This window comes from Asparagus officinalis, chromosome 1 (genome assembly GCF_001876935.1).
Source record: "Asparagus officinalis chromosome 1, Aspof.V1, whole genome shotgun sequence".
NCBI lineage: Eukaryota > Viridiplantae > Streptophyta > Magnoliopsida > Asparagales > Asparagaceae > Asparagus > Asparagus officinalis.
In genome coordinates this window covers 20,087,941-20,115,623 of record NC_033794.1, presented here as the reverse complement: position 1 = coordinate 20,115,623, position 27,683 = coordinate 20,087,941, and the positions used below count along the sequence as shown (strand labels likewise).

Sequence of the window (27,683 nt, the reverse complement as noted above, 5' to 3'; positions counted from 1 at the left end):
CAGCCAATGTTGTTGGTGCTATCTCTCCTGCACGCAAAGAGCCCTAACAAACACCTAACTAGAAATTTGAGAAATGCACAATCTTATTTGGAAGCTTATTTCACTACCTCAGCAGACTCCAAGATTTATTGCAAGTAATACGATGGGGTTATTGTAGTTCAACCATTTACAATAATAAATTAATACAATGGGTCATTGCAATTTAACCGTCTTGGTACTCCAAAAAAAGAGTTTTAGAAGTACCACTGGCATAAGTCATAATTGATCCCTGTAAATTACGCTCTCAGCATTCCGATTAATATGGTCCCCATCAAAAAATGAGTCGCACGGCCTTTTTTTTTTGTAACGGGTTATTGTAATTTCACAATTTTCGTTGCGGGGTGAGGTCCAATATCCCAGTAATGAGAAATAAACAATTAGCATATTGTTTCTAAACTTCTTTTTCTATTGTTTCACACTCATAATTAACTCGAGTGAAACTACACATCCGAAATAACCAAGAATTTCTGAAACTTGCTAATTTAATTAGGCTTTACTCTAAATTAAATTTTGGATGGTAGTTGTGACCCACACTTATTTAGATAGAAAATGTTTGCTTTGTTGATGGCTGATCTCCTTCAACTGTGCTTGGTGGCAGAGAATGACGACCAGCCCATGGTCGTTGTCAATGGTGGGATGATCTTTGTGGAGAGAGATCCCGAAATCATTCTGAAGCAATGACGTTCGAAGGAGGAGATAGTTTAGACATTTGCCTTATTACCCTTTAAAAAATAAATACAAAAGTAATAAATAATGAATGCCTATGTTTGGAGTACCTAAGGATCAGTTTGGTAAACAGAGCAAAATTAGGCCCGGTCCTAGCTAGTTTTTTATTAACTAGTTTTGTTTTGGACCAGACTCCCGTGGTTCAAAGCAAAACTAGTTTAGTGATCCTATTTAGGCATAAAAAAATGAGAGGCACTAGAGACACACTCTCCACCATGTCTCCAACCACACCTCCCCTCCTGCTATAGTGCACCGGGGCCCACTTGAGATTTAAAATTTAAATCTTAAGTAGACCTCGGTGCACTGTAGCAAGAGGGAAGGTGTGATTAAAAGTATGATGGAGAGTATGCCTCTATCATTTCTCTAAAAAAATAGGATCAAATCTAGCCTACAATTTTAATAAATAAGAAATAACACAAAATTAAGCCAGGTTGAGTCCTCCTGACTCAACTAACCGCTTAAAAATAGCCAGGATTAAGAAAAGCTATATATAAAGAGACGAAAAGATTGGATAAACCTCTTTCTCTTTCTAAGTTCGAAAGCTCCGTTCCAATTCCAATCTTAATCGCATCATTTTTTTAGGACAGATGTCGGATCGCGTCACCGATCAAATCGGAACCATAGTTCGCAGGATCTCGCAAACCCTAAACCGCAAGGTCTCAGAGATCGTCGTCCTTCTCTTCAATCACAAGGTATCAAAAACCCTAACCTATTCTTCAATCAATCGATCCATCCCCCCAAATTTCCTAGAAATTTCTTTGTGTTTCAGCACTCTGGAACGTTTGGAGCCCTCGCTGGGTTCGCCATCGCCGTAATTTTCACATGGAGGTTCATGAAACCGGCGCCGGCCAGGCCAAGGCGAAACCGGCCAAAACGAGGAGGTGATGAGGGGAATGGAGTGGGTTTGAGCTCGCAAGATTGCTCCTTGGAGTCGAATTTGAAGGATTTGGATGTGGTTAAGTCATCAATTGAGGTGTTTCATCGATTTCCCCCCCAATATTAGATCGTTTTTCTTTGTTTTTTTTATGAATCTCTCTTTTTTTGGGTATAATTTCTACTTTTTTTTTGTAGCTTAATCTTAGGCAGATTGTGAGAAGGAAGCTCAATGGAGGCCGAAAGGTATGTTTCGTAGGGTTTTTCCGCATTTATATTGACATTAACTTGATAATTTGATACCCGAAAGCCCAAGCTTTGTTCCGTTCTTCCCCAAACTCAAAAAACTATATTGGGTATGATAATGGTTTCTTATTCACTTTTCTATTTGATATTCTTGAACAAAATTAAGGTCAACAATTTTGCATTTTGAGTATCGGCTTGTCAAAATAGAACTTCAGGATGTTAAAATCAGAAAAGGGTGAAACTTTGGGGTATTACTGTGCAACTAACCCTTCAGTAGATGAATGAGATATTGTGGAGTTATTACTGATATCCTAATTATGCTTGACATTTACCAAATTGCCTCTCAATGCTCTCATAGGACTTCAGAACATTTAATACTTACTAACAAGTGCTGTCATGCTTTTCGGCATCTAAACATGATGGATATGAATCACTAGGTGTTTTCGCCGAAAGTTGGTCTCATTGTGGAATTCATTATATCTTTGATTGTTTACAATGAATTCAAAAGAGAAGTCTTTTTTATAAGACATCTCTTACACAATAAGAAAAAAATTACAACTTCCTAGAAAATAACACAGAAATTGTTTATCAACTTCTGTTTTTGTGGGAACTTAGCTTGTGCCGGGGGTGCGTTAGCCCGTAGACCACCGATTCACAAGATTCTGATTGAATCACGAAGACTTTCGGATATTCTTCTTCGTTTATCGAAGTAAGAATCTTAAGCGAATATCTTATCGATGTCAGATGTTCACTCTTCCAAAGATCAAGTCAGAGCTTAGATCTTTAGGAATCGCCAAAAGCTTCTTAAAAATGTTTGTGAGGAATGAGGACTCTCTCTCTTGCTCAAATTCATTAAAAGCTCAAGTCTTTCTGCTCTAAACTGTCCTTTTTTGGCTCGTGTATAGGAAGGTATTTTAGCCTCTGGGAGTCATAGCTATTAGAAATAATGTAAAATAACTGATGTTATCTTTCTCCTTTAACGCGGTAGTGGACACTAACGCGGCTAAAGGAGGCAGTTTTTCCGCTTTCATAACCGCTCCCACCATCTTTAATTGTCATTATTTCAACGTTTATGGACGTGATTTCTGCTTGTAACTGCTCCTCCCACGTTCATAAGTGATCCCCAGTAGTTAATAAATCATGTGGGCCGCATAAAACTTAAGAAAACTATCAAAAATGATGTTTTTAGCTTTTCAGTGTGCGCGACAGTCGTAACTGTCGCGCATTGTCACGACAGTTACCACTGCCACACACCTCCGAGACAGTTTGTGCTGTTTCGGGTATTTTAGCTCTAACTTCTTCGTCCGATCTCAGAATCAGGTGATCCAAGATGCGTTGGGAAGCTGACGAAGAGATCTATAATTTTTGTGTTTTGAGTTTCTTCAGATTTAGATCGTATCATGGCTTAAATGTGTAAGACATCTCCACGACAGTTACGACTGTCGCGCACCTCCGAGGCAGTTTGCGTTGTCTAAGGTATTTTGGCTCTAACTCTCTCGTCCGATATCGGAATGAGGTGATCAAAGATGCGTTGGAAAGCTAACGAATAGCTCTACAACTTCCCATAGGCGAGACACTCTCTTTGCTTGCGCGTCACCTTCCACTGGCGCGCCTATGCGCGTCAGTGTACCTTGTCGCGGGTATTCATATTGTTCTTCTATGTTGTTTCACATGTTTCTTTGATTTTTTTGGGTTTTGGATGATCCCTTATGACTTAGATAATGATATTCATTGTCTTTTCTTTATCTTGAGCTGTATTTGGATATCTATAAATATTTTTAGACGCCTACAGATACCCCTTTTCAAAGTATCTCAGACTCATTCTTTTATAGAGGAGTCTGAGATACTTTGGATAAGACAGGTCTTATTTGCAATCACTTCAGTATTTAGTTGAGGAGATCATGTAAAAGGACCTATGAACGGTTTTAACTCTTGATTTTTTCATCTTTTAGTCTACTCAGTGCTTTGTAGAATAGTTAAAATTCTTCCGGTGTTGCGTTTATCGCTTGACCGTTGTCGAAGTCTTGAACTGAAACTGATGTTTTGATTTGTAAATTAGCTCTTGTCGTTGAACTGATGTTGAACTGATTGTCTTCATTGAGAATTCATATCTGGATCGCAATTGAATCCCTTGAGATCATCCATTAAATTGGACTTTTTTTCTTAGCCTTATTTTAGTGAAAATCATTAACGCGTTGACCGACGTCAATCTTTACTGTAACACGTTAATCAGCGTTAACACAGTTTATACTTGTGCGTTTACTGGAGTCTATAAAGTTTAAGCTCTTAAGGCATTGGAGCATGGCGGTCCCGAGTGTCGAGGTTGCAGGACCAAATTTTCAAGTTGGTTCCTCTGTAAGTATGGATTTTATCCTGAGTTTGTCGGATACTAAAGTCACAAGGCTAACTAATGAAGCTGGTGAGTCAGTGACTATCGTATTTATAGGATTTTTGACAAACCTTCAGCTATCAACGGATTTGATAAATCTTTATTGACTACTGTTTGAATCGGACAAACATGCAGATTGTTTAAGTCCGTTCTGCATGTAACGTTGTGCTAAGAGAATAAACTCTCTTAGACTTGGTACTATGATATTGAATGCATAGGCTTTATTATTTATACGGGAACGTACTACCCGACGACGTGTGTTAGACGTAAACTTATCTCTAATAAGGGATTGAGATAATGTCCCCCACGTATAAAATAAGAATTTAAAAATGTTGATGTGTTACGTCTTTTTGGTAAAAAGATGAACCCGACACTGGAGAGGAAGAATTTTATATTCTATCTTCTTGTTTCTTTTTTGTTGGTAGAGATGAATCCGAATATGGAGAGGAAGAATTTTATATTCTATCTCCTGGTGCAAAAGAAACTCAAAGTGAGATCTCCACTTCAAGAATCTGAAGGGTGAAACTAAGAGTGGGATATTCACTCTGAGAATCGAGAAGATTTAGATAACCCTAACTGTTAAAAGGTTTAATTATCCAATCCAAAAGTGGATTTCTCATTTATTGAGATGGAATTCTAACTTTCGTCCTAATTGTTTAAATGTTTGACTGAGTGGGGAATGTGTAGACCTCTCGTTCATAGAAGGAATCGAGAGGAGATTTTTGTTTTGGACCTAATTATTTAAAGGTTTGACCAAATTATAATTTGAGATGATCCTAACTGTTTAAAGATTTGATCGTTCAATTTGTGGACCTCTCGTTCATGGAAGGAATCGAGAGGGGATTTTGGTTTCAGTCCTAACTATTTAAAGGTTTGACCAAATGAGAATTTGAGACGATCCTAACTGTTTAAAGGTTTGATCGTTCAATTTGTGGACCTCTCGTTCATGGAAGGAATCGAGAGGGGATTTTGATTTTGCTCCTAACTGTTTAAATGTTTGATCAAATGGGAGTTTGAGACGATCCTAGCTGTTAAAAGGTTTGATCATTCAATTTATGGACTTCTCGTTCATGGAAGGAATTGAGAAGAGATTTTGACTTTGGCCCTAACTGTTTAAATGTTTGACCAAATAGGATTTGAGACGATCCTAACTGTTAAAATATTTGATCGTTCAATTTATGAACCTCTCGTTCATAGGAGAAATCGAGAGGAGATTTTGGTTTTGATCCTAACTGTTTAAAGATTTGACCAAATGGGAGTTTGAGACGATTCTAACTGTTAAAAGGTTTGATCGTTCAATTTGTGGACCTCTCGTTCATGAAAAGCATTGAGAGGGGATTTTGGCTTTGATCCTAACTGTTTAAAAGTTTGACTAAGCAAACAGAGGGAGTGGGTGTACAAATAACAGTAGGAATGTAGATTTGCACAAATCACTCAGAAGAGGTTTTTGGTGACCAGTGACAAGACTTTAACGTGAAAAGGGGTTTGCCAATTGTCATGGATTGAAATGTTGGGTGGTGTGTCAGAGCTTAACAGTGGGAGTGTTAAAGGCTCGGACACAGCGGGAGTTTGGGTGGATTTAACCACGAAGCATTTTGGTGGACCCACCATCAGTTGATTTGATCGGTGAGGAATTTTATGGTGGATGACTGTGAATCATCAAGCACTCGACAATTAGACCGTAGAAGTTTCGTGAGAAAAGACTGACCCGATGAGGTCATTGAATCCCATCTTAACAAAAGAGTGCTTGGAAAGTCATAGTGAGAGTTGGCGAAATTAATCCCGACAATTGAAACTAATCAATAATCGGATGAAGAAAAAGCAAATGGGACATGCTTCATCCTTGAAGGACTTCAGAGTTTCGTGAAGGAAGATTGACTTGATAAAGTCATTGAATCTCATCTCAATGAAAGAGTGCTCTGAAAATTACAGTGGGAGGGTTTTAATCATTTTGGACATGATTAAATAGCCACAGCGGGAGGTTCTTAATCATTTTTATTATGATTAAGAGTGGATTATTCAGATGATTGGTTTTCACCTTGAATAATCAATTAGTTTCGGGTTATCCTTAAGAATACCATATATAGCATTTTCCAGGAACTTCCTGTTAAATAGGTTACCCTGAATGTACTAGGAATAGTATTTTTTCAGGAACTTCTCGTTTGTGATCAATGTTGTTCTTGATACAGAATCAGGTCTTGGTTCCTGCCTTTGTATTCAGTCATGATAACCTCGTATCCACCCTCAGCTTTTAGGTGAACCTGAGTCTATTCGTATTTGGCTACATTATTAGAGCGCGCAATTTAAGGAAGCAGTTTTTTAACCCTCTTATATCAGTCGGAGGTTCGGGAAACAGTTTATACTCGTATACCCTTTGGAGTGCATGGAGAAGCAGTTTATACTCGTATACTCTTCGGAGTCTCATGGAGAAGTAGTTTATACTCGTATACTCTTTGGAGTTATATGTCATCCTTATTTGGCTTGTTTTGTCGTTATGACACCGGAGTCAACTAAGGTTTGGATTTTATTTTTGAGGCCAAAGCAAAGCTTGGTGGGATGAAGAACTCTTCTGTGGTACACACAGTAGTTTGGATCCGTAATTCTCTTAGCTCCCTTCTGATCTTTAATAGGTGGTAGCTCGATTTTATCATTAACGAGGAGGTATTTCAAGATGGTTGGAACTTCATCATCTTCGAAAGAAAACTCCTTCTGGAACTTCGGATTGGGAGTCTTCTGTTATCTCCGGGGTTGCGGTTGTGACGTTTGATTAGCATTTACAGCGGTTGTAGGTGCCGTTGGTTGATTTCTCACAGCTTTCTTTCTTTTAAGAAGGCGCTCGGCCTGTTCACCGTGTAGTTTTAACTCCTTCCAGGTTTTGGATGGTACAAACCCCAGGACTTCCAGGACATTAATGGAGAGATTGTTGTGACATGTCTGCAAGATAAATTTCTCTGTGATAGGATCCCTATAATTCATTGCCTTGTTGCGGAAGCGTTTGACAAATTATCAACTGACTCTCCTCCATCTTTTTGTTTCTCATCCAGAAGGGTTCCGATGGATATTTCGGTGTCATCATTGAAGAAATTTCTGAGGAACAAACTTTACATGTCATCCCAGCAGTTGACGCTCCCAGACTTGAGACGTCGGTACCAATCGAAGGCGGGCCCACGAAGGGTGCTAACGAATGATCGGACCATTAAAGCATCGTTTTCAGAGATCATGCCTAAATAAGACTTAAAATAAATCAAGTGCTGAGTAGGCAAGCTCTTCCCGTCAAACGGTGTGAAATTAATCACATTAAATTTTGTCGGGTATGGGATTGAATCCCATTCTCTTGGATAGGGACACTGAATACCCGTCTTCTTTACTTCCTGAGCGGACATTAAAGCATTGACTTTGTTTTCAAGATCTTGTATTTTCTTGTCCTCATCTTTATCTCTCTTTGAGTGATGTTGAGGAGAAATAATTGGACCACCCCCAGTGTTATTAAGAGGTGCAATTGAACTACCCCCAATATTATTGTTGGGAGGATCTGTTGAACTACCCCCGACGTTATTGTTATTGGGAGGTGCATCATCAAAAATGCCTTCATCAATTTCTGGATCACTGTCATCTGTAATATTTTGAGTGTGGCGGCTAGATTCAGGTCGCCGACTGGACTCAGAAGGTTGAAGCAGTTGAGTTTGTAATTCTCTCATTTGTTGAATAGCCAACTCCATTTTCGTCTTCATCTCAACTCTAATTTCTTCACGTTGTTTGGTTAAAGCTTCTTGAAGCATTTGAGCAAACTGATCAGGGGTGATTGTGAATGATTCCCTGGCTTGTCCTACACTGGACATTGTATCATCAGAGGTAACTGCAGAATAATTATCTGAGAGTAACTCATCTGAAGATAACCCTTCATGCATTCTTCTATAATCTCTACGTCTAGTGGCCCTTAGCTGTAGCCGTGACATTCTTTGAGAGGCTCTGATCAACTCTCCCTCCCGGAGAAAAATCAGGATCAGGGTTGACTAAATATCGTTTTCCTCTGTCGGTCATGTTGATAGTGACCTCTGAAAGCTTATTATGTTGAACGACAGATATTCTTTTGCGGAAACGCTTTGGCTTGGGCTTTGACGTTTCGGTAGAAAGTCTCTGGAATACAGAAACCCTTGGCGGTTCGACTTTAGAGCAGCTGCATTCAGACAACACTGCTTTGATAAGCTTTTCACATACACAATGAGGAGTTGTTTCTCGAACAGTCCTTTTTCGTGATTTGTTTCCACCCTTAGTTTGATAGTACAGCTCATCAGTATGGTGACCAGAGCAACTTATCTTCTGTTTTTGTGTTTGAACCTTGTTGACATACGTAGGACGACTTGTCGTTGCCTCTGAGTGATCCAAGGTTATATGTTTAGGTCCAACCCCTTGCAGACATGGAGTCTTTACATGCCCCAAACGAGAAAAAAATTAAAGTTTTCCCCTCCTGGGAATCTGGGATTGCTTTATCCTGATAGGAGGATACTTACGACCCCAGCGTAAGAACTTACTTGAGGTTCATTCAACGGATTCAAGCGTTCTTTAATTGGAGTTTTACCTTGATCATCAGGTAGAGGACCGAGGCGATCCGTCATTGTAATCTTGAACTTTGATATGTCAGGACTGACCCATGGTTCCACTGGTGATGTAGCAGATGTGGTTGCAGTAGACGGGTCAGGAACAGATGTTGACGGGGTTGAATAGGAGACCTCGATAACTTTTCTTTGGCCGCGATAGTGGAGACTGCCGTGGTTGAAGGATGTGACCCGCCAATTTGATTTTTGCATAAGTTCAGATATAGGAATCCAAACTTTGCGATTCTTTAGACATCATTTCTTTTTTCCCTCGTTTTTGTTGTAAGAGAGCAAAGGCATGAGCGGCGTTTGCACGACGTTTTTGTATGCGTTCTTTGAGGATCGAACGAGCCCCTTTGACGAGAGTCCATTCCTTCGTCGTAAGTTTAGCAGAGATGTGAGTGGTTTGTTGTTGGGGCGACTGGACCACTTGATGCTTCCTCGACTCTAGGTCTGCGTAGCAGCGAACCCCGTCGGTTTGTTCCAAGACCTTAGCCATTTGACGAGCGAGACGTTGGCGTTGTCTCTGACGAGCCCTCTTTGTCAGAGTTGACGAACTTCGATCGAACGATTCCTTACTTAGGGAGTAATCATCGTGAGCAGAGCTTCCGGCTTTGGGGGTCGCCGAGATAATATTGCGAGGGGAGGCCTCGGCAATGATTGAGTGAGAGTCTTCACATTGGGTCTTCTTTGGCATGTAAGCCTTTTTCAATGGTGAGATCCTCTTGTACTTGCGAGATAATGAAGATCTTGAAGAGGATGATAAGAGATATTCCTCAAACTTGGTTTGGTCGAACTTATACTCGACAGTGGATTCAACCGACGGTCTCGGTAGCGAGATCGTTGGCTCGCACTGTGGTCGCCAGTTTGTTTTCGTCGAAAGTTGGTCTCATTATGGAATTCATTATATTTTTGATTGTTTACAATGAATTCAAAAGAAAATAGTCTTTTTTATAAGACCTCTCTTACACAATAAGAAGAAAATTATAACTTCCTAAAAAATAACACATAAATCGTTTATCAACTTCTGTTTTTGTGGGAACTTAGCTTATGTCGGGGGTGCGTTAGCCCGTGGACCACCGATTTACAAGATTCTGATTGAATCGCGAAGGCTTTCGGGTATTCTTTTTCGTTTATCGAAGTAAGAATCTTAAGCGAATATCTTATCGATGTATGATGTTCACTCTTCCAAAGATCAAGTCAGAGCTTAGATCTTTAGGAATCGCCAAAAAGCTTCTTAAAAATGTTTGTGAGAAATAAGGACTCTCTTTTGCTCAAATTTACCAAAAGCTCAAGTCTTTCTGCTCTAATCTGGCCTTCTTTTTTTGGCTTCCGTGTATAGGAATGTATTTATAGCCTCTGGGAGTCATAGCTATTAGAAATAATGTAAAATAACTGATGTTATCTTTCTTCTTTAGCGCGACAGTGGACACTGACGCGACTAAAGGAGGCAGTTTTTTCGCTTTCATAACCGCTCCCATCATCTTTAATTGCCATTATTTCAGTGGTTATGAGTGTGATTTTTGCTTGTAACTGCTCCCCCCACGTTCATAAGTGATTCCCAGCAGTTAATAAGCCATGTGGGTCGCATGAAACTCAAGAAAACTGTAAAAAATAACGTTTTTAGCTTTTCAGTGTGCGCGACAGTCGTAACTGTCACGCTTTGCCACTGCAGTTACCACTGCCGTGCACCTCCGAGACCATTTGTGCTGTCTCGTGTTTTTTGGCTCTAACTTCCTGGTCCGATCTCGGAATCAGGTGATCTAAGATGCGTTGGAAAGCTGACGAAGAGATCTACAACTTTTGTGTTTTGAGTTTCTTCAGATTTGGATCGTAAATGTGTAAGACATCTCCACGACAGTTATGACTGTCGCGCACCTCCGAGGCAGTTTGCGTTGTCGGGTATTTTGGCTCTAACTCCCTCGTCCGATATCGGAATGAGGTGATCAAAGATGCGTTGGAAAGCTAGTGAATAGCTCTACAACTTCCCATAGGCGAGTCACTCTCTTTGCTTGCGCGTCACCTTCCACTGCCGCGCCTATGCGCGTCAGTGTACCTTGTCGCGGGTATTCATGTTCTTCTATGTTGTTTCACCTGTTCGTTTGCTTCTTTTGGCTTTTTGATGATCCCTTATGACTTAGATAATGATATTCATTGTCTTCTCTTTGTCTTGAGTTGTATTTGGATATCTATAAGTATTTTTAGACGCTTACACTAAGCTCCGTGATTATCCGACAGAATTTAATCATTGATTGTCAACATGATTTACTACCTGCCAAGCCTGTGCCGAAGACAAAAAATCATAATAGTGGTGTCACTGTATGTGTATGTGTGCGTATATATAATGCTTCGCTCGTATTCTATATATCATGAACTTTAATGAGATACAAAAGATATATTTAACTAAGAAAAATTACAATTGACCCCTACGCATCTTCATGTTTTTAAATCGTTGCATTATAGCCTCATTTGAAATACCACTAAATACATTATTTTCAATGTAAGTTACTAAGTTGTTGTTCAACCATTGATCTTCCGTTCGAATTTGTAGACGATTCTTCACAATTTTTCATTGCAGAAATGATCTCTCCATGGAACCCATTGTACTTGGTAGTATTAATGCTAATTTAATAAGCAAAATATACTAATGGATACACACCATTTCTTTTTGTCTCAACCAATTTCTCCGCAAGGCCACCTATTTTTTTCACTTTTGAAAACTTGCCACAAGAGTGCTCATCAAGGATATAAGTTTCATGTTGATCTTCAAGTGTCATAATTTGCATACTAGAGAATTCAAAGGGACAGAACTTGTCAAGATGAATCAACTTTTGCTTGCCAAACATGGAAAATGAGTCACTTGGATCTAAACAGTGCTACACAAAGAAGTAACTCAGTGCTTGTTTCATTGAAACGATTGCTAAGCTCTTGAATTTGCATATGGCTAAATTGCACTAAAATACCTTATTTTTCACTCATTTAGCATTTATATACCCTCAACTATTTTTCAGAGCATTTATATACCCTGAATTGTTTAAAATTATTACTTAAGTGCCCTTTGTTATGCAGACTAAAAAAATTTCACATGAAAGTTACCATATAATATTCACATATTAATTTTAGAGTAATATTTGTTAAATTAACTATTAATCTTACCCAAACACTAATTTAAATATATTCTGATTCTACTTGAAAAATAAAATTTGGATAGATTTAACAGTAAGTTTAGCAAATTTAATAGTTAGAAAGTTATACAATTAGCATATGAATATTATAAGAGAACTTTTAGCCAAAAATTTCACGTTTATATAATAGAGGGTACTAAAGTGCTAATTTTAAACAACTCAATCTATAAAAATGCTCCAAAAAGGTATAAGTGCTAAATTAGAGAAACACAAGGTGTTTCAGTGCAATTTAGCCTTTGCATGTCAATCACAACATAAAATAAACCAACATGAAAATTGAATAAATTTGCATTTTACTAAACACGGCGTCGTGATCTCCCTCTAGCAACATAAACATCATCCATAATTGGCACCTCAATATTAAGTTTAGCACAAAATGATTAAACCTCTTTCAACAAGGGTTCCCAATCATTATCTCTCATCATTTGAAGACGTTGCTTAGCCAATTGTACAAGGTTCATGGCATTCACAAGATCTTGATCTTTTCTTTGCAATGCTTGTGATTCCTGGCAACCTATGAAGCACGGACACGCATAACATGAAACCGTGTCGTGTCGTGTCCGTGTCGGACACACGTGTCGAACACATGTATCCTATGTATTTTTTAGGATTTGCCTCGTGTCGACGTGTTGGATGGCCGTGTCGGATCCGTGTCCGTGCTACATAGCTGGCAACTCATTTCTGACACCAATATATTTTTCGTCAAGTGCAAGCTAAATATGAACTCAAATGATTGCATCAAATCCAAGGAAACACGAACTTTCGCTCTTTGCTCTCCATGTAAGCCATCCTCGATGATAGACTCAAGCACATTGATAATAGATGAGAACAAAGCTATTAAGTTTACCAATGTACTATAATGAGAACCCCAACATGTATCGCTACCTCTTTTCAAACCATGTTCTTGATCCAAATATGCCCACTTGAAAGTTCACCATTGTCCAATGCCTCCACAATTTCCATAGCTTGTTTCTCCCAAAGAGATTCTCGGCGTTTGCATGATGCTCTAGCAATATTCATCAAGTTAGTTATGACATTGAAAAGTAAATCAATTTGAGTGTGGTTTTTAGCAACGACGACAAGGGTCAATTGAAGTTGATGAGAAAAGCAATGAACATAAAATGCCGTTTGGTTCTCTTTAAAAATTATGCTTTTCAATCCATTGAACTCACCATTCATGAGAAAGTCTTAAGCGACTGCTCAAGACCACTCGCCTTATCCTTTGAACAGGCGTTCCAATCTGAATTAATTTTGGGTTACTTGCTAGAAAAAGCTGCCTACACGTAGCAAATATAACAAACAATAATAACTATAATTTCATGTATGGTTTTTTTGGGCATTAGTTTCCCAAAACTTTCATACTTTGAACTTAGTCCACTAAATCGTAATGTTTTGAAATTGGATTATTTGCACTTTAGTACTTTAAAGTTCACATCTTTTTTAACTTTGATTCCACATACCTGGCACTTTGATACCTCAAGGTTTACATCGTTTTGACATCAAAGTGTTTTTCGACTATTTGTTGCCCCAAAGTCTACACATTTTTTCTAACTTTGGTACACCAAACTTGCCACATTTCTAATTTCGGGGTATCAACGTGTCAAATAAAAAACTCTGGGTATCAGAGTTTAAAAAATATGTAATCCTTAGGGTATCACGTTGGGAAAAAACTTTTGGGTATCAATGTTAAAAATAGCATAAACTTTGGCATATCAAAGTGCAAATAACCCTTTGACATTAGTCCCCCATGTCTTTGTATTTTGAAATTATTCTTTCAAATTGTTGAAGTGTTTTGAAATTAGCCCCCCAATATTTCAACTAGCTCCTAATTGGAAGAATTAATTTCAAAACACAAAGATTTGATTGACTAATTCCAAAATATCAAGATTAGGAAGTCAAATTATGAAAGATTAGTGGGACTAATAATCAAAAACTTTTTATTTGTTCCTCTTAGTATTTTTGTCTTTGCTTAAGTTTCAATGTTGAGAAATGATCAAGGGTAAATTTCACTTGACCCCTAGAGTTTTAGGGGTTTATGTGTAAACTTTTAGTATCAAAGTAAAAAAGATGTAGACTTCGGAGTATCAAAGTGTTGAAATTTTTTTGAGGTTTCAATGTAAAAAAGGTGTAAACTTTAGAGTATCAAAGTACCGAATAAAAACTTTGGGCTATCAAAGTTCACGTAAACTTTAAGGTAACGAAGTGAAAACAACCCAATTTCAATATTAAAATTTGAGAGATTAAGTTCAAAGTATGAAATATACGTGGGATTAATATCCAAAAAAACCCTAAAATAAAAATACACTATTTTTAGTTGTATTTGCTAGCTGTAGGCAAGCCTTACCCTTCTCCATGAGTAAATCAAAACTAATTCAAATGAGGTTATGGCCATTTCTTTAAAAGTAAAAAAATCAAATCAAATGGGTGCACGTGGACTAACTGTAAGACAATTGGTATTGGGCAGTCGCTTAAGCAACTACCCTTAGACTTCCTCCAACATGCGTATTACTAACCCTATCATAGCCTTTTCCTCTTAAACTTAATATACATAATCCATGCTTTGAGAACAATTGCTTAATTGCAGCTTTACGTGACAATATAGTCGTGTCACTTGGGGGTGGGTGTAAGACCCGGCCCTCCGGGTTTTAAGGCCGGGTCGGGTCTGACCTGGGCCTGTCCGGATTAGAGCGCCCGGGCCTACTTCTCTGATCTCGAGTCTGGGATTAGACATGGCCTGGCCCACGACCCGTCTAGGAGTGGGTCGGGTCGGGCCCGACCCACAGTCTACGGGTCATGGGTTGGCCCATGGGTTTTTTTTAACTTTTTTCCTAATTTTTTCAATTCTAATTTCTAAACTATATTAGCTTTGTATTTTATCTATTAAATTATATTTAAATTATTTTTTTCTTATTTCACTCTTTATTCAAAATGATATATACACGCACAAAGATAAACATCACATAGAAAAATATTGCAAACACAAAGATATACATGGTTTGGACTTTGATGAAACACCTACGTCCACGATAAGTTAATAACTTTCCTTTAGTTTAAATTTAAATTACAAGTACAAGAGGAAAAAAGAAAAAAAATGTTAACTATTAATGTTTAGTGAGTCAAATTTCTCCATCTTATATTCGTGAAATTCTTTAAGAAAATGTCTTATTTGCTATCATTGTGATCTTGCTTCTGCATCAAGCATGGTCAATGGTGGGCCGGGCTGGGTTGGGCAATGCCTATTTTTCTGGTCCCAGGTCTGGAGTTGGACCCGACCCACGTCTAACCCTAGTGTCACTCATATGGACGGTGCCAAGAAAGCACTCAACTGCACATCCTTCTTATTGACAATATCGGAAAACCATGGATATTTGTTCCTTACATGATAAATCAAATGATTCATCTACTAAAATAGCAAAGAACTCATCTCCAAAACCGCTAATGATAGCTTTAGTTGTTTTAGTTGCAGTAGCATTTACAATTTCCTTTTGAATATTAGGTCATGTCATTTTTTGATTCTCAGGAGCATTATTCAAGACGATATTATTGACGGCTTCATTATGAATAGCATGAAATTGTAAAAGCTTAAGATAATTCCCATGATTATGTGAATTCTCTAGTTCATCATTACTACGATATGATAGTCCTTGTTTTAAAAGAAAGCGAACACAATCAATGAAAGCATTTAGACGTATCTGGTAATCACTCCGAGCTTTGTCTGAATGCTTAACAAAAGCAACTTGGATATGGCTATTTTGATTCATCGATCTCGCCACTTTTTGATAGCTTCATTGTGAAATCTATTGCAAGTTCCAACATGAGTTTACAATCTTATTCCAAACCGAAAATCCCATCTTCATAAATGTCGAGTCCCCACCCACTTTCTTGCTAAAAAGATAGGAAAACAAACAAAATATGACATCCTTTTCTATGCTATATTCTAACAAACTTGAGTACTCATCAAACCAAGCGGGATTCAATCAGCGATTCTTATCCACAAAATTTTTTTAGTTGGAAACTTATGTTCATGAGGTTGAATGGGACCTTTTGAAGATATGCTTTTCGCACACTATCACGATCGTCAAGATGATAATCTGAAATCTCATTTTACAATTCAGGATCCGCCATAAGATTTTCAAATGCACATTTAACCTAATATTTTTCAGAACTTTCTCCATGACTACCATTGTTATTAAAATAATTATCTTCATGTTGCTTGGGTCTTATCTTTTGAGGTATTTTTCCATAGTACTATTAAATGAACAAAAAAATCGTCAATTATATTATCACTACAATATGCATTTACATACATTTAAATACATTGCTTTTATTATTATTTTTTATCAAACAAGTAAAGTTACTTCGAATCACAAATTAACATCATCAAATGAATGCCCTCGAGAATAAGTCATGACTCATGAGTTAAATCTCAAACCCCAAAATGACATAAGAACAATCAATTAATATGCTATATAAAAATCAACTATAAATTCAATGATTAAAAATCATAAAAAAAGTTGAAAATTTTGTTTTTTTCTTACCCCTATTTTTCAAACTAAATTGCAAAATAGAAAGCTCTTTGGATTTCATCTAATTGTCCCCATCTTTATCTCTCCTTTTCTTAAATTATTGTCTTCTTCTACACCTCAAAATCCTAATCTTGTCCTTCTTTACTTTGTAGAAGAAGGGGAGGGAGGGCGGAGGCGGAGCGGGGAGCTGGGGTGATGATGAGAGGCGGGTGGACCATGTACGATTTATAGCTCCCTAAATTAGACCACACCCACTTGTTTATTTCTTCTGTTGTTTAATGGGGATTTTGGGTTTAGGCTATGTGACTTGGCCCATTAAAAACAAATTCAAATGAGCTTAGTTTAAAATGGATTCACTAGTATATCAACACTACTATATACTTCAAAAAAGTTGCTAGAGGGTGGTGTCACTTGACATCGCTCTCATTGACTTGACTCCGTCCCTGCGCTAAGATGGTTTCAACTGTCAAGTTCCTTGCCAAGGGAAGTATTGACAAGATATTTAATTTTGCATAAATGCTACATGGCTAGTGTTACTACTATTGGGTGTGAACTTAATGGACTTGCTTGGGTTTGGCTTTGTCATCTTGGGTTACATGTGATTAAAATTTTAAAATAAGGAAGTTAACATGGTAGAGGAGGAGAAGTGAGATAATTTTACTAGGAAAAGGTAGGGTAAGATCACTCTCTGCAGGAGGACATCGTCTTAGTAGCCAAACTAAAAATTAAACCATAATTCAGCCATTCTTGTACTTCTAATTGTTTAAGACTTACTTTCTATATAGTAACATATGCTTATGGCAAGGACACAACAAAACATTTGTAACTAGTGTGATCTCAACTCATAAAAATCTCTAGTTACTAACAGCTAGTTCTTTTTTCACTCAGAATTAGCTTTAGTAGGAAACTTTAGCAGGAAACTTTAGCTATTGGTCAGGATCTAGTCATCAAGTATCAGAATTAAGCTTTAGTAGGAAACTTTAGCAGGAAACTTTAGCTATTGGTCAGGATCTAGTCATCAAGTATTTTGTTACTAAACCTGTGATTATAGTATATACTATCAAAATGATTATACATTTGGACTAAGATAAATAACTGTTAGAACCCTAGAGGGGGTGAATAGGATTGTTGAAAATTTTTTTGCTAGATTATCAGAAGTCAGGGTTGGATGATGGATATTTATAGGTAGAGGTGAAGTTGTGGTAGGAGGCTAAGAGATATGTAAGGCTGATTTGCAGGTTTTTGGTCTTTTGGAGATATAATGGACAATAGTTGAGTATAGTGGAAGATAGCATTAGAATCATTGTTAAAAAAACCCATTATGTAACTTGTTATGTTGCGCCATGTAGCTCAAATAACTTAAGAGTCTCAGACACATCATAACACTACATTATTTCAGCATAGCATGAATTATTTCAATATAACTTATATTATTTCAACATAACATGTGATATTTCAATATGACGTATGTTAATTCGATATAAGTTATAGAGACTTAAGAGGGTATCCTTTATTAGAAGTTAAAACTTGAAGTAGATAAGTAATTATTTTTGAATTGTTTGTTAAGCCTTCATATCTTGTTTTGGTGACATTATGTTATTATGAAATTATGAATATGACGAGTAAAACAAATGTAATTATGAACTTGCTATAAATTTATGGTTATATATTTGAGTATTCGATCGTGACACTTCCTAACATAACTTGTTTTATATTAAAGAATTTTGATTAAAATATTTTTGCATTATGATAATTTCCCTAATTCTTAAAATTATTATGAATCTCTCTTATATTTTTTAAATTAAACAGTAAGAGAATATTTTATTCCTAATTGTGATGTTATGTTTGATAATTTTGATGATTATAATTATTAAAATTATTATGAATACTTTGTATTTATAGAATATCTAAATAATTAATAAACAAAATAACTTACGTTATGATTTACATTTTTACGTTGTTTTTTTTAACCCTAATAGGAGGTAGAGCATTACGTTATGCATTATCGTTATTTTCGACATTGATTGGAATGTTCGAATAATATGCACAGATGGAAACATGAGTAGCAGACAATCAAAGATTCCACAACAATTTTTCTGGTGGTTCACTTCTCAACTGAGCTACATCCAGTAACCTAGTGCCTCCACTAGGATTTTAGTATCCACTATTACACAAATCTAAACTGAGCTTGAATTACACCAGCCAATTTTCACACCAAAAGCTGGAATTCACTCTCTATTACCCTTGACAACCTCCAGTGAATAGGACAACATCTTTCCTCAAACCAAGGAGAGAAACAACAGCAAAAAATCTTCGTCTCATACAAACGCAATTTGAAAACTCAATTTAGCCTAATCTCACTTATAAGATACTCACACTTTTACAATTGGGGCTCTATAGGCTCAGTAAACACCAACTAAAGGAGATGCAATATTTGGCAATTTGATCCTTAATAAATAATCTCAATAACAATTGAAATCCTTTCAAGAAATATAAGTGAAAGCTTTGGACTATTTGTTTAACAACTTTGTTTAGAGATGAACTCTTAAGGAAAGAAAAGTTTTTCAATAAAGGTTTTCGTTTAGGAAAATCTTTTTCATTGATCTTCCACTTGTGCTTCTACTCTGAATCTTCCAGATTTAATGAAGAACATTTCTTCATTTATATAGTGGAACTTGCTTAAGTTTGATCTAAAAGTGTTTTGATTTTATAAAGTGTTCTTATTAGAAAACTTTATTTCATGGTTCTCCATAGTGTGCTTCCACTTTGACATATTCTAATTTATAAGGAATCTTTTCTTCAATATTATTTTATTTGAAATGGGCATTTCCTTGCTCAGTCGCTGTTGTTCTCTAATGCAACCTTGTATTATCTTACACTTGTCCTTAAAGTTGACAAGTTATCCATTGTAAGTGGTCTCCATATCCTTGCATTAAATGTTAGCCCGTTCTTATGAGATCTTCTGCATTTAATGCTTGACTTGTTCTATTAGGCTTGTTTCCCACTTATCTAATATTTTATTCCCTATTCTCTTTTTTCTTGCAAAGAGAAGTAGGCAATGGATATTTGTTGTTATCTTTGAACCCCACTCATTATTTTATTCTATTGAGTTCTCTTATGACCAAAAGCCAACAACATAAAAAATATACTATTGATCTCCACCAAAGAATATTTTATTTGGTTGATTTATAGACACTAGCCAAATTGTATTACCATTAAGCGATTTGTACCAACAGTTGATGCTCCTCTATATATCTTATCACTCATATTTTTCTAATAAGCTTTTTGTGTAATATTCTTTAGTGGAGATTAATGATATACTTTAATGTCGTTGGCCTTTGATCATAAGGGAACCTAATATACTAAAATAATATTGAGTGAGGTTTAAAGGTGACAATAAATGACCATTACCTACTTCTCTTTGCAAGAGTAAAGGGAATGGGGAGTAAGATATTAGGCAAGCAAGAAACAAGTCTAATGGGACAAGCCAAGTATTAATTGCATGAGATCTCATAATGAGCTAACATTTAATGCAAGGATATTGAGACCACTCACAAGGGACAACTTATCAACTTTAAAAATAAGTTTCACATGGTACAAGGTTGCACAAGAGAACAACAGCGATTGAGAAAGGAAATGTTCACTTTGAATAGTATAGTATTAAAGAGAAAAGATTATCTCTAGATTAGAATATGTCAGAGTGGAAGCACGCTTTGGAAGAACCATGAAACAGATTTTTCCCAATAAGAACACTTTATAAAACTAGTTATAAAATACTTTTGGATCAAACTTAAGCAAGCTCCACTTACACTTAGTAGAACTAGTTATAAAATACTTTTGGATCAAACTTAAGCAAGCTCCACTTACACTTAGTAGAACTAGTTATAAAATACTTTTGGATCAAATCCGGATTTACATTTTTACGTTGTTTTTTTTAACCCTAATAGGAGGTAGAGCATTACGTTATGCATTATCGTTATTTTCGACATTGATTGGAATGTTCGAATAATATGCACAGATGGAAACATGAGTAGCAGACAATCAAAGATTCCACAACAATTTTTCTGGTGGTTCACTTCTCAACTGAGCTACATCCAGTAACCTAGTGCCTCCACTAGGATTTTAGTATCCACTATTACACAAATCTAAACTGAGCTTGAATTACACCAGCCAATTTTCACACCAAAAGCTGGAATTCACTCTCTATTACCCTTGACAACCTCCAGTGAATAGGACAACATCTTTCCTCAAACCAAGGAGAGAAACAACAGCAAAAAATCTTCGTCTCATACAAACGCAATTTGAAAACTCAATTTAGCCTAATCTCACTTATAAGATACTCACACTTTTACAATTGGGGCTCTATAGGCTCAGTAAACACCAACTAAAGGAGATGCAATATTTGGCAATTTGATCCTTAATAAATAATCTCAATAACAATTGAAATCCTTTCAAGAAATATAAGTGAAAGCTTTGGACTATTTGTTTAACAACTTTGTTTAGAGATGAACTCTTAAGGAAAGAAAAGTTTTTCAATAAAGGTTTTCGTTTAGGAAAATCTTTTTCATTGATCTTCCACTTGTGCTTCTACTCTGAATCTTCCAGATTTAATGAAGAACATTTCTTCATTTATATAGTGGAACTTGCTTAAGTTTGATCTAAAAGTGTTTTGATTTTATAAAGTGTTCTTATTAGAAAACTTTATTTCATGGTTCTCCATAGTGTGCTTCCACTTTGACATATTCTAATTTATAAGGAATCTTTTCTTCAATATTATTTTATTTGAAATGGGCATTTCCTTGCTCAGTCGCTGTTGTTCTCTAATGCAACCTTGTATTATCTTACACTTGTCCTTAAAGTTGACAAGTTATCCATTGTAAGTGGTCTCCATATCCTTGCATTAAATGTTAGCCCGTTCTTATGAGATCTTCTGCATTTAATGCTTGACTTGTTCTATTAGGCTTGTTTCCCACTTATCTAATATTTTATTCCCTATTCTCTTTTTTCTTGCAAAGAGAAGTAGGCAATGGATATTTGTTGTTATCTTTGAACCCCACTCATTATTTTATTCTATTGAGTTCTCTTATGACCAAAAGCCAACAACATAAAAAATATACTATTGATCTCCACCAAAGAATATTTTATTTGGTTGATTTATAGACACTAGCCAAATTGTATTACCATTAAGCGATTTGTACCAACAGTTGATGCTCCTCTATATATCTTATCACTCATATTTTTCTAATAAGCTTTTTGTGTAATATTCTTTAGTGGAGATTAATGATATACTTTAATGTCGTTGGCCTTTGATCATAAGGGAACCTAATATACTAAAATAATATTGAGTGAGGTTTAAAGGTGACAATAAATGACCATTACCTACTTCTCTTTGCAAGAGTAAAGGGAATGGGGAGTAAGATATTAGGCAAGCAAGAAACAAGTCTAATGGGACAAGCCAAGTATTAATTGCATGAGATCTCATAATGAGCTAACATTTAATGCAAGGATATTGAGACCACTCACAAGGGACAACTTATCAACTTTAAAAATAAGTTTCACATGGTACAAGGTTGCACAAGAGAACAACAGCGATTGAGAAAGGAAATGTTCACTTTGAATAGTATAGTATTAAAGAGAAAAGATTATCTCTAGATTAGAATATGTCAGAGTGGAAGCACGCTTTGGAAGAACCATGAAACAGATTTTTCCCAATAAGAACACTTTATAAAACTAGTTATAAAATACTTTTGGATCAAACTTAAGCAAGCTCCACTTACACTTAGTAGAACTAGTTATAAAATACTTTTGGATCAAACTTAAGCAAGCTCCACTTACACTTAGTAGAACTAGTTATAAAATACTTTTGGATCAAACTTAAGCAAGCTCCACTTACACTTAGTAGAACTAGTTATAAAATACTTTTGGATCAAACTTAAGCAAGCTCCACTTGAATAAAATAATATAAATGAATAAAATATTCTTCATAAAATCCGGAAGATTCAGAGTGGAAGATCAATGAAAAAGATTTTTCTAAACGAAAACCATTTAAAAAAAAACTTTTTCAAGAACCACCTTGATCAAACAATTTGCCATGCTTTAATGTTTAAATAGCTGTACACATGTTACCTAGGACACAAGACTCATTGACCCAACATATGATTGATCCTTTAAGCTTTTTTGGTCTTGAACATTGTCTTGACCCACAGCATGTATCCTGTGCATCTTCATGCTGCTCTTATATAAAATCTCTATGATAATACTTTGATATTCTTGACCAGCTTGCAAGCGTCATCCTCATCCGATATTATAGTTGCTGCGCAAATATATTAATTTAGTTTTCATTATACAAAGTATGTGGTTGAACAGTAACTTCTTAATTGAACTAAAGTTTCCTAATGTGACAAAACCATTCAGTAATGGTGCAAAACATATTTAGATCACATCATTGTAGCTTATAACTTACAATGATATTGGAAACTCAATATAAATGTTGAAGAAAGAAAAAGATATCACGTCATAACCTATGCAATTAAATGAGGAAAAGATTATTGGATCCATTACCGAGATTTCACGTCCTAGTACCTGCAAAGTTGCCATCGACACCACAAGAGGACTTCAGAAGAAGGGGGAAAATCAACTCAATGAAAGACATTTGATGAGTGAGAGGGGAAAAAAATATACTTGAGACAAACAGTTTATAGGTGAAGATGGGGGAAATACCTAGTTTCTTTTGAATTTTCGTAATTTTTCATCGTTGTTGGCTTTGTTGTACTTCACTTAGAATTGATTTTATCTTTCTAAGTTGGAGGGTTCAAAAGTATGTCATTGGTTGTAGGAATTAGGAATATATTTAAGATAGAAGTTGGGTGTTAAGTTGCACGGAGCCACTCAAAGAATTCTTGTTTAGTGTTATAATATCTTCACGTCTACTTGGGTTTTGTTTCTTTTCTTTACTTGGGGGGGGGGGGGTGGACACAGGAATTAAGAGTAACATTTTATTTTTTGAAAATATTAGAGAGTGTGACTGACTGCTGCATATACCTGGCTCTACCTGTTATGGTGGAAGCTTGGGGTGAACTATTGGAAATACCAATTTGGCTCTTGGCTGAGATTCCGCTATTTTTCCTCTCTAGTCAATGTATTATAACTAAGATATAGTAATGATTTTAAAGTTTCATCATATTATAAGAACCGTAACTTTAATTTAAACATAAAACTAATTCTTTTTCGTCCCAATCAACTCTCAATAGATATTATGATAGTTTACTTTGTAAAAGTTTGATGGCATTGACAAAACATACTTAAGATTTGTAATAGTTTATATCTGTATCAAAACATTTGCACAATCTCCTAGTGCCAATAGCCTAACACTATTATTATTCTATTACACTAATAGTCAAAAATTCCTGCCTTCGCTTCTGTTCCCAAAAAAAATATTGTTGACTATACTTGTTGATTGCTTCTAATAGGTAGCTCATACTGTTTTGCATGCTTCAATACGTAGTTCAGGCATTAGGCAAAATATCAGCAAGCATTACTGTTAATTTTAGAAAGTTGAAGAACTTAACCATGACATGACATTTTGTTTTCCTACATGTACTCAGATGACCTGTCAGCTGCTTGGAGTGATTCTAGAGGAGAGGAGTCCTGAAGAGCTTCAGGTCTATAATCGAATGCATTTACTGGAGTCCATGACCATACCAGTTTGATTAAGGAAAAAAAAGTTAATTATTGTTTTTGCAGAAACAAGCTATTGTTAAACCTTCTGTTTTGGAAGTACTTCAGGAGATCTCAAAGATTTGTGATGAAAGTGAGGTATGCACTTGACAGCTTTAACTACTTATGCTCCTATCTTTTCAAGTCAATGTTCTAATATAACCAAATTGCTTTTCTTCTTCTTCTTTTCAGAGATTGGAAATGCATTGAGCATTTCTTTATATTGTACATCTTCATCAATGTTTCATTCACTAAACATGTCAACTTGCATTGTTATACTTGTCTGCTTGTTTGCATTGTAAAAGTGTAGGAATCACCAAATTGAATGCTCTACTGACCTGGAGTTTGAGATGTTAGTTCCTGTCTTACTTTGCCTGTTGTTTTGTGAACAAGTTCCTGCTAAATTAGTTTTCCCTGCCTGGTTATATTATATTGTACAAATTATGTTATACTATCTGCGACAATATATTTCTAAGTCTAAACAATTTGTCATCTTCAAAAACGAGATAGAAGTTGCATAGTGGATCTGCATTGTTGCAGTTCTGCATCATCTTCTTGCATTTCTTTTATTGCTTTGTTTCTTATTTGTTTCAATCTGTCAAATTCTCTACCTTAGTAGCTTTCATATTTAATGAGCAATGTTGATGTTTCAGGAAAGGGTTCTTTTAGCTTTAGATGGTGCTGGACTTTTTGCTACTGGTGCTTTGACCAAGGACAGGGTAAGCTTGGGTTCACTTCGAAACTTATTTATATTCTATTTGGATAAGTGCTTAAATGTAGGGCTTTTAAGCATCAACTACACTTTGAGTCTAAATGAATACATGTTTGTTACGATGACTTGCAACATGAGCTAGCAGTGTTTATTATGCTGAACTTCATTTGGAGGCAAACCTCTCATATTCTGGATGATGCGCAAGGTGATCAAAATCCATGGGTCTTATTTGATGTAAGATTTAGGAGGGACAGTGTCTAATGATGTTTAATTGCAGTTGAGGGAAGCAAATTTTTTAACGTGCTTCACTCCCCTTGTCCTTAGTGGTTGTTAGTGAGGTTAGCTAGACGCTCTTTTCTTATTGTTGAACAGGTTTGACAAGCAACTTGAAGAAATAATTAGCAGATGTGGCATCAGCAGAAATTTAGTCATAAAGGCATCTCCTTTGACAACGGTTTATTTAGTAAAACTACAAAGGAAACTGTTCTGGATGGCAGAAAGTGCTTGACAGCAAAAAAACTTTATCAGTTTTAGCACCTTCTCTTGAACCGACTTTTTATGCACATAAGAAAACCTCACAGTCCATAAATGGAATGCTTTTGTTTGGATAATACATCTTGCGCAGATCAAATCACCATTCCTGATTTTAATGGTTTTTGAAGCTTGGATGTTTATTTACAAGAAATCAAGGTCCTATTCTACCAGTTGTTGAAACTTGTACTTTAGATTTATATTTGCAAAGCCTTTATTTACTTAAGACTTATTGCATTTATGCAGTCTTCTTGACTTGGAAGTCGCTCCATTATAAGTTGCTTCAGGTCTAATTGATTTTGGTGGAATAAACCTTCAATTTGAAGATGATCCTGTAGTGAGTTGGTTACATAGGTAAGAGATTTAGAGTTTCTGAACAACATATAATCTTGTCCATTGTAGTTCCTTTCCTGATATGTGATCATAGATCTCCTGTTTGCTGTTCAAAAGTGTGGCCTCCTTGGTGGAGTGTCCGTTATGTCAGCCAGCATGCCCAGCACCAAGCTTAGCACTCGTGAAGAAGAGTAAAGTGAGAGAGGAAGAAAGAGAAAATAGTAATATCAACTTGGTAGCACTGACCCTGTCTTTGCCATGTTGGTAATCTGAACTTGTAGGCGCTTGGTTTTGCTAAAATCGAAGTGTACCTAGGAATACTAGAAGATCAAAGGGCCGGGTGTAGTTTGTCATTTCAGTCCTGACAATCCAAACTGCATCCGCTATTAAAATTAAACAATATTTAGAAAGAAAGAAATGTGATGAAAAGGAGAAGAAGATCAAAAGATATGCATATAATTGGCTTCCATTCCTATGCCATTGACGTTTCCATTTAGTTCCAGGCCTTGTGATTGTAGGATTTTATTTTCCTTTTCCTCACTCACTTTTGATGTCGATATTTGCTTTTCCGGGAGTGAATGAGAAAATACACAATCCCAGCCAATATCCAGTCCAACTTGGATGGATGAGATTTGTACCCAGCCCCACACGATCCACAATGCTTTAATTCTAAGGAGTTTGATAATTTCACCCGTCAAACAATACCTGCCGTGTTTTGGTGGATATGATCTTATGCATGAGAAACTTCTACCATCACCATGGAATAACTACACAGTGGTCCTTGTCAATGTGAAAGTTGATGCACCGCGGAAGAGTGACCCCAAGATATGGTGCAATATTTTCTACCAATCCTTGTCTTGTACTAATCCAAAGGTAGTTAACAGACTCAACACTTGGTGCACCATTAATCTTGTGGGTAGGGACCATTGAATACTCTCTCTTTTAAGCACAAGGTCATTGAATACTCTCTCTTTTAAGCATAAGGTCACATTGTGTTGAACAAATTTCAAACACATGTCAGAATCACATATTCTGTATATTATGTATTTTTTTTGTAGGGTTAATTTTAGAAAGCCCCCCTCAACTATAAGGTTGCCTCAGAGAATATACAACTAAACCCCCGAACAAAAAAAGAGGTTGTTGTAGTAATCCCATTAACTTTTAAAATACAACTAAACCCCCTTAACTTTTCTCACTCAACCCCCTACACTAACATTAACTTTCAAAATGACCATACTACCCCTGAGTCATTAGAAATTTACCCCAATGCTCTTTTTAGTTATTTTGGGTTAAAATACCTCTTCTATTTTCCCCCTTCTCTTCTTCCTCCAGCACCATTGTCAGATCTAGGTCTGAACTGTCTTCTTTTTCTTTTTTGAAACATCAACTTTTCACTTTTCGTACTTATTCATGCTTCTAATGTTTGGAAAAAAAAATTAAAATTTCAGTTTTTGTTTAAGATATTTCCCATCAAAACTCATTGAATTGAGGACTAATAACTGCGGATTCTTTGCGTGGTAATTCGGCGACGATGAAGAAGGCAACAAAGAGACAATGATGGCAGTTTTTCTTGTTCTTTATCTTTTGGTGTTGTTTTTATTTTATTCTTGGAAGATTGTCAAAAACTGAAAGCGTATGTATATATGGTTGAAATTAATGGAACAAGTTTCATTTTTTGTTACAATTGTGTTAGTGGGCTGTTAAATGTTGTTCATTTTAAGCTGTATCAACCCCAACTTCAGTTTGTGTTTCAAGAAACCCCCCTCAAATTAAGCTTTACTTTCAACCATGGGTGTTTTAGTCAATGCACAT

General features: G+C 36.2%; 1 protein-coding gene across 1 annotated transcript in view; it reads left to right on the top strand.

The window, feature by feature from the left end:
* Positions 1,263-27,683, top strand: part of LOC109820706 (peroxisome biogenesis protein 22-like) — a 27,354-nt gene continuing 933 nt past the window's right edge. Inside the window, exons 1-6 of the mRNA XM_020386904.1 lie at positions 1,263-1,457; positions 1,535-1,738; positions 1,837-1,884; positions 24,184-24,240; positions 24,323-24,394; positions 24,949-25,014. Of these exons, the coding sequence (XP_020242493.1) occupies positions 1,353-1,457; positions 1,535-1,738; positions 1,837-1,884; positions 24,184-24,240; positions 24,323-24,394; positions 24,949-25,014 (552 nt within the window). The 5' untranslated portion in view covers positions 1,263-1,352. The remainder of the gene's footprint in view (positions 1,458-1,534; positions 1,739-1,836; positions 1,885-24,183; positions 24,241-24,322; positions 24,395-24,948; positions 25,015-27,683) is intronic.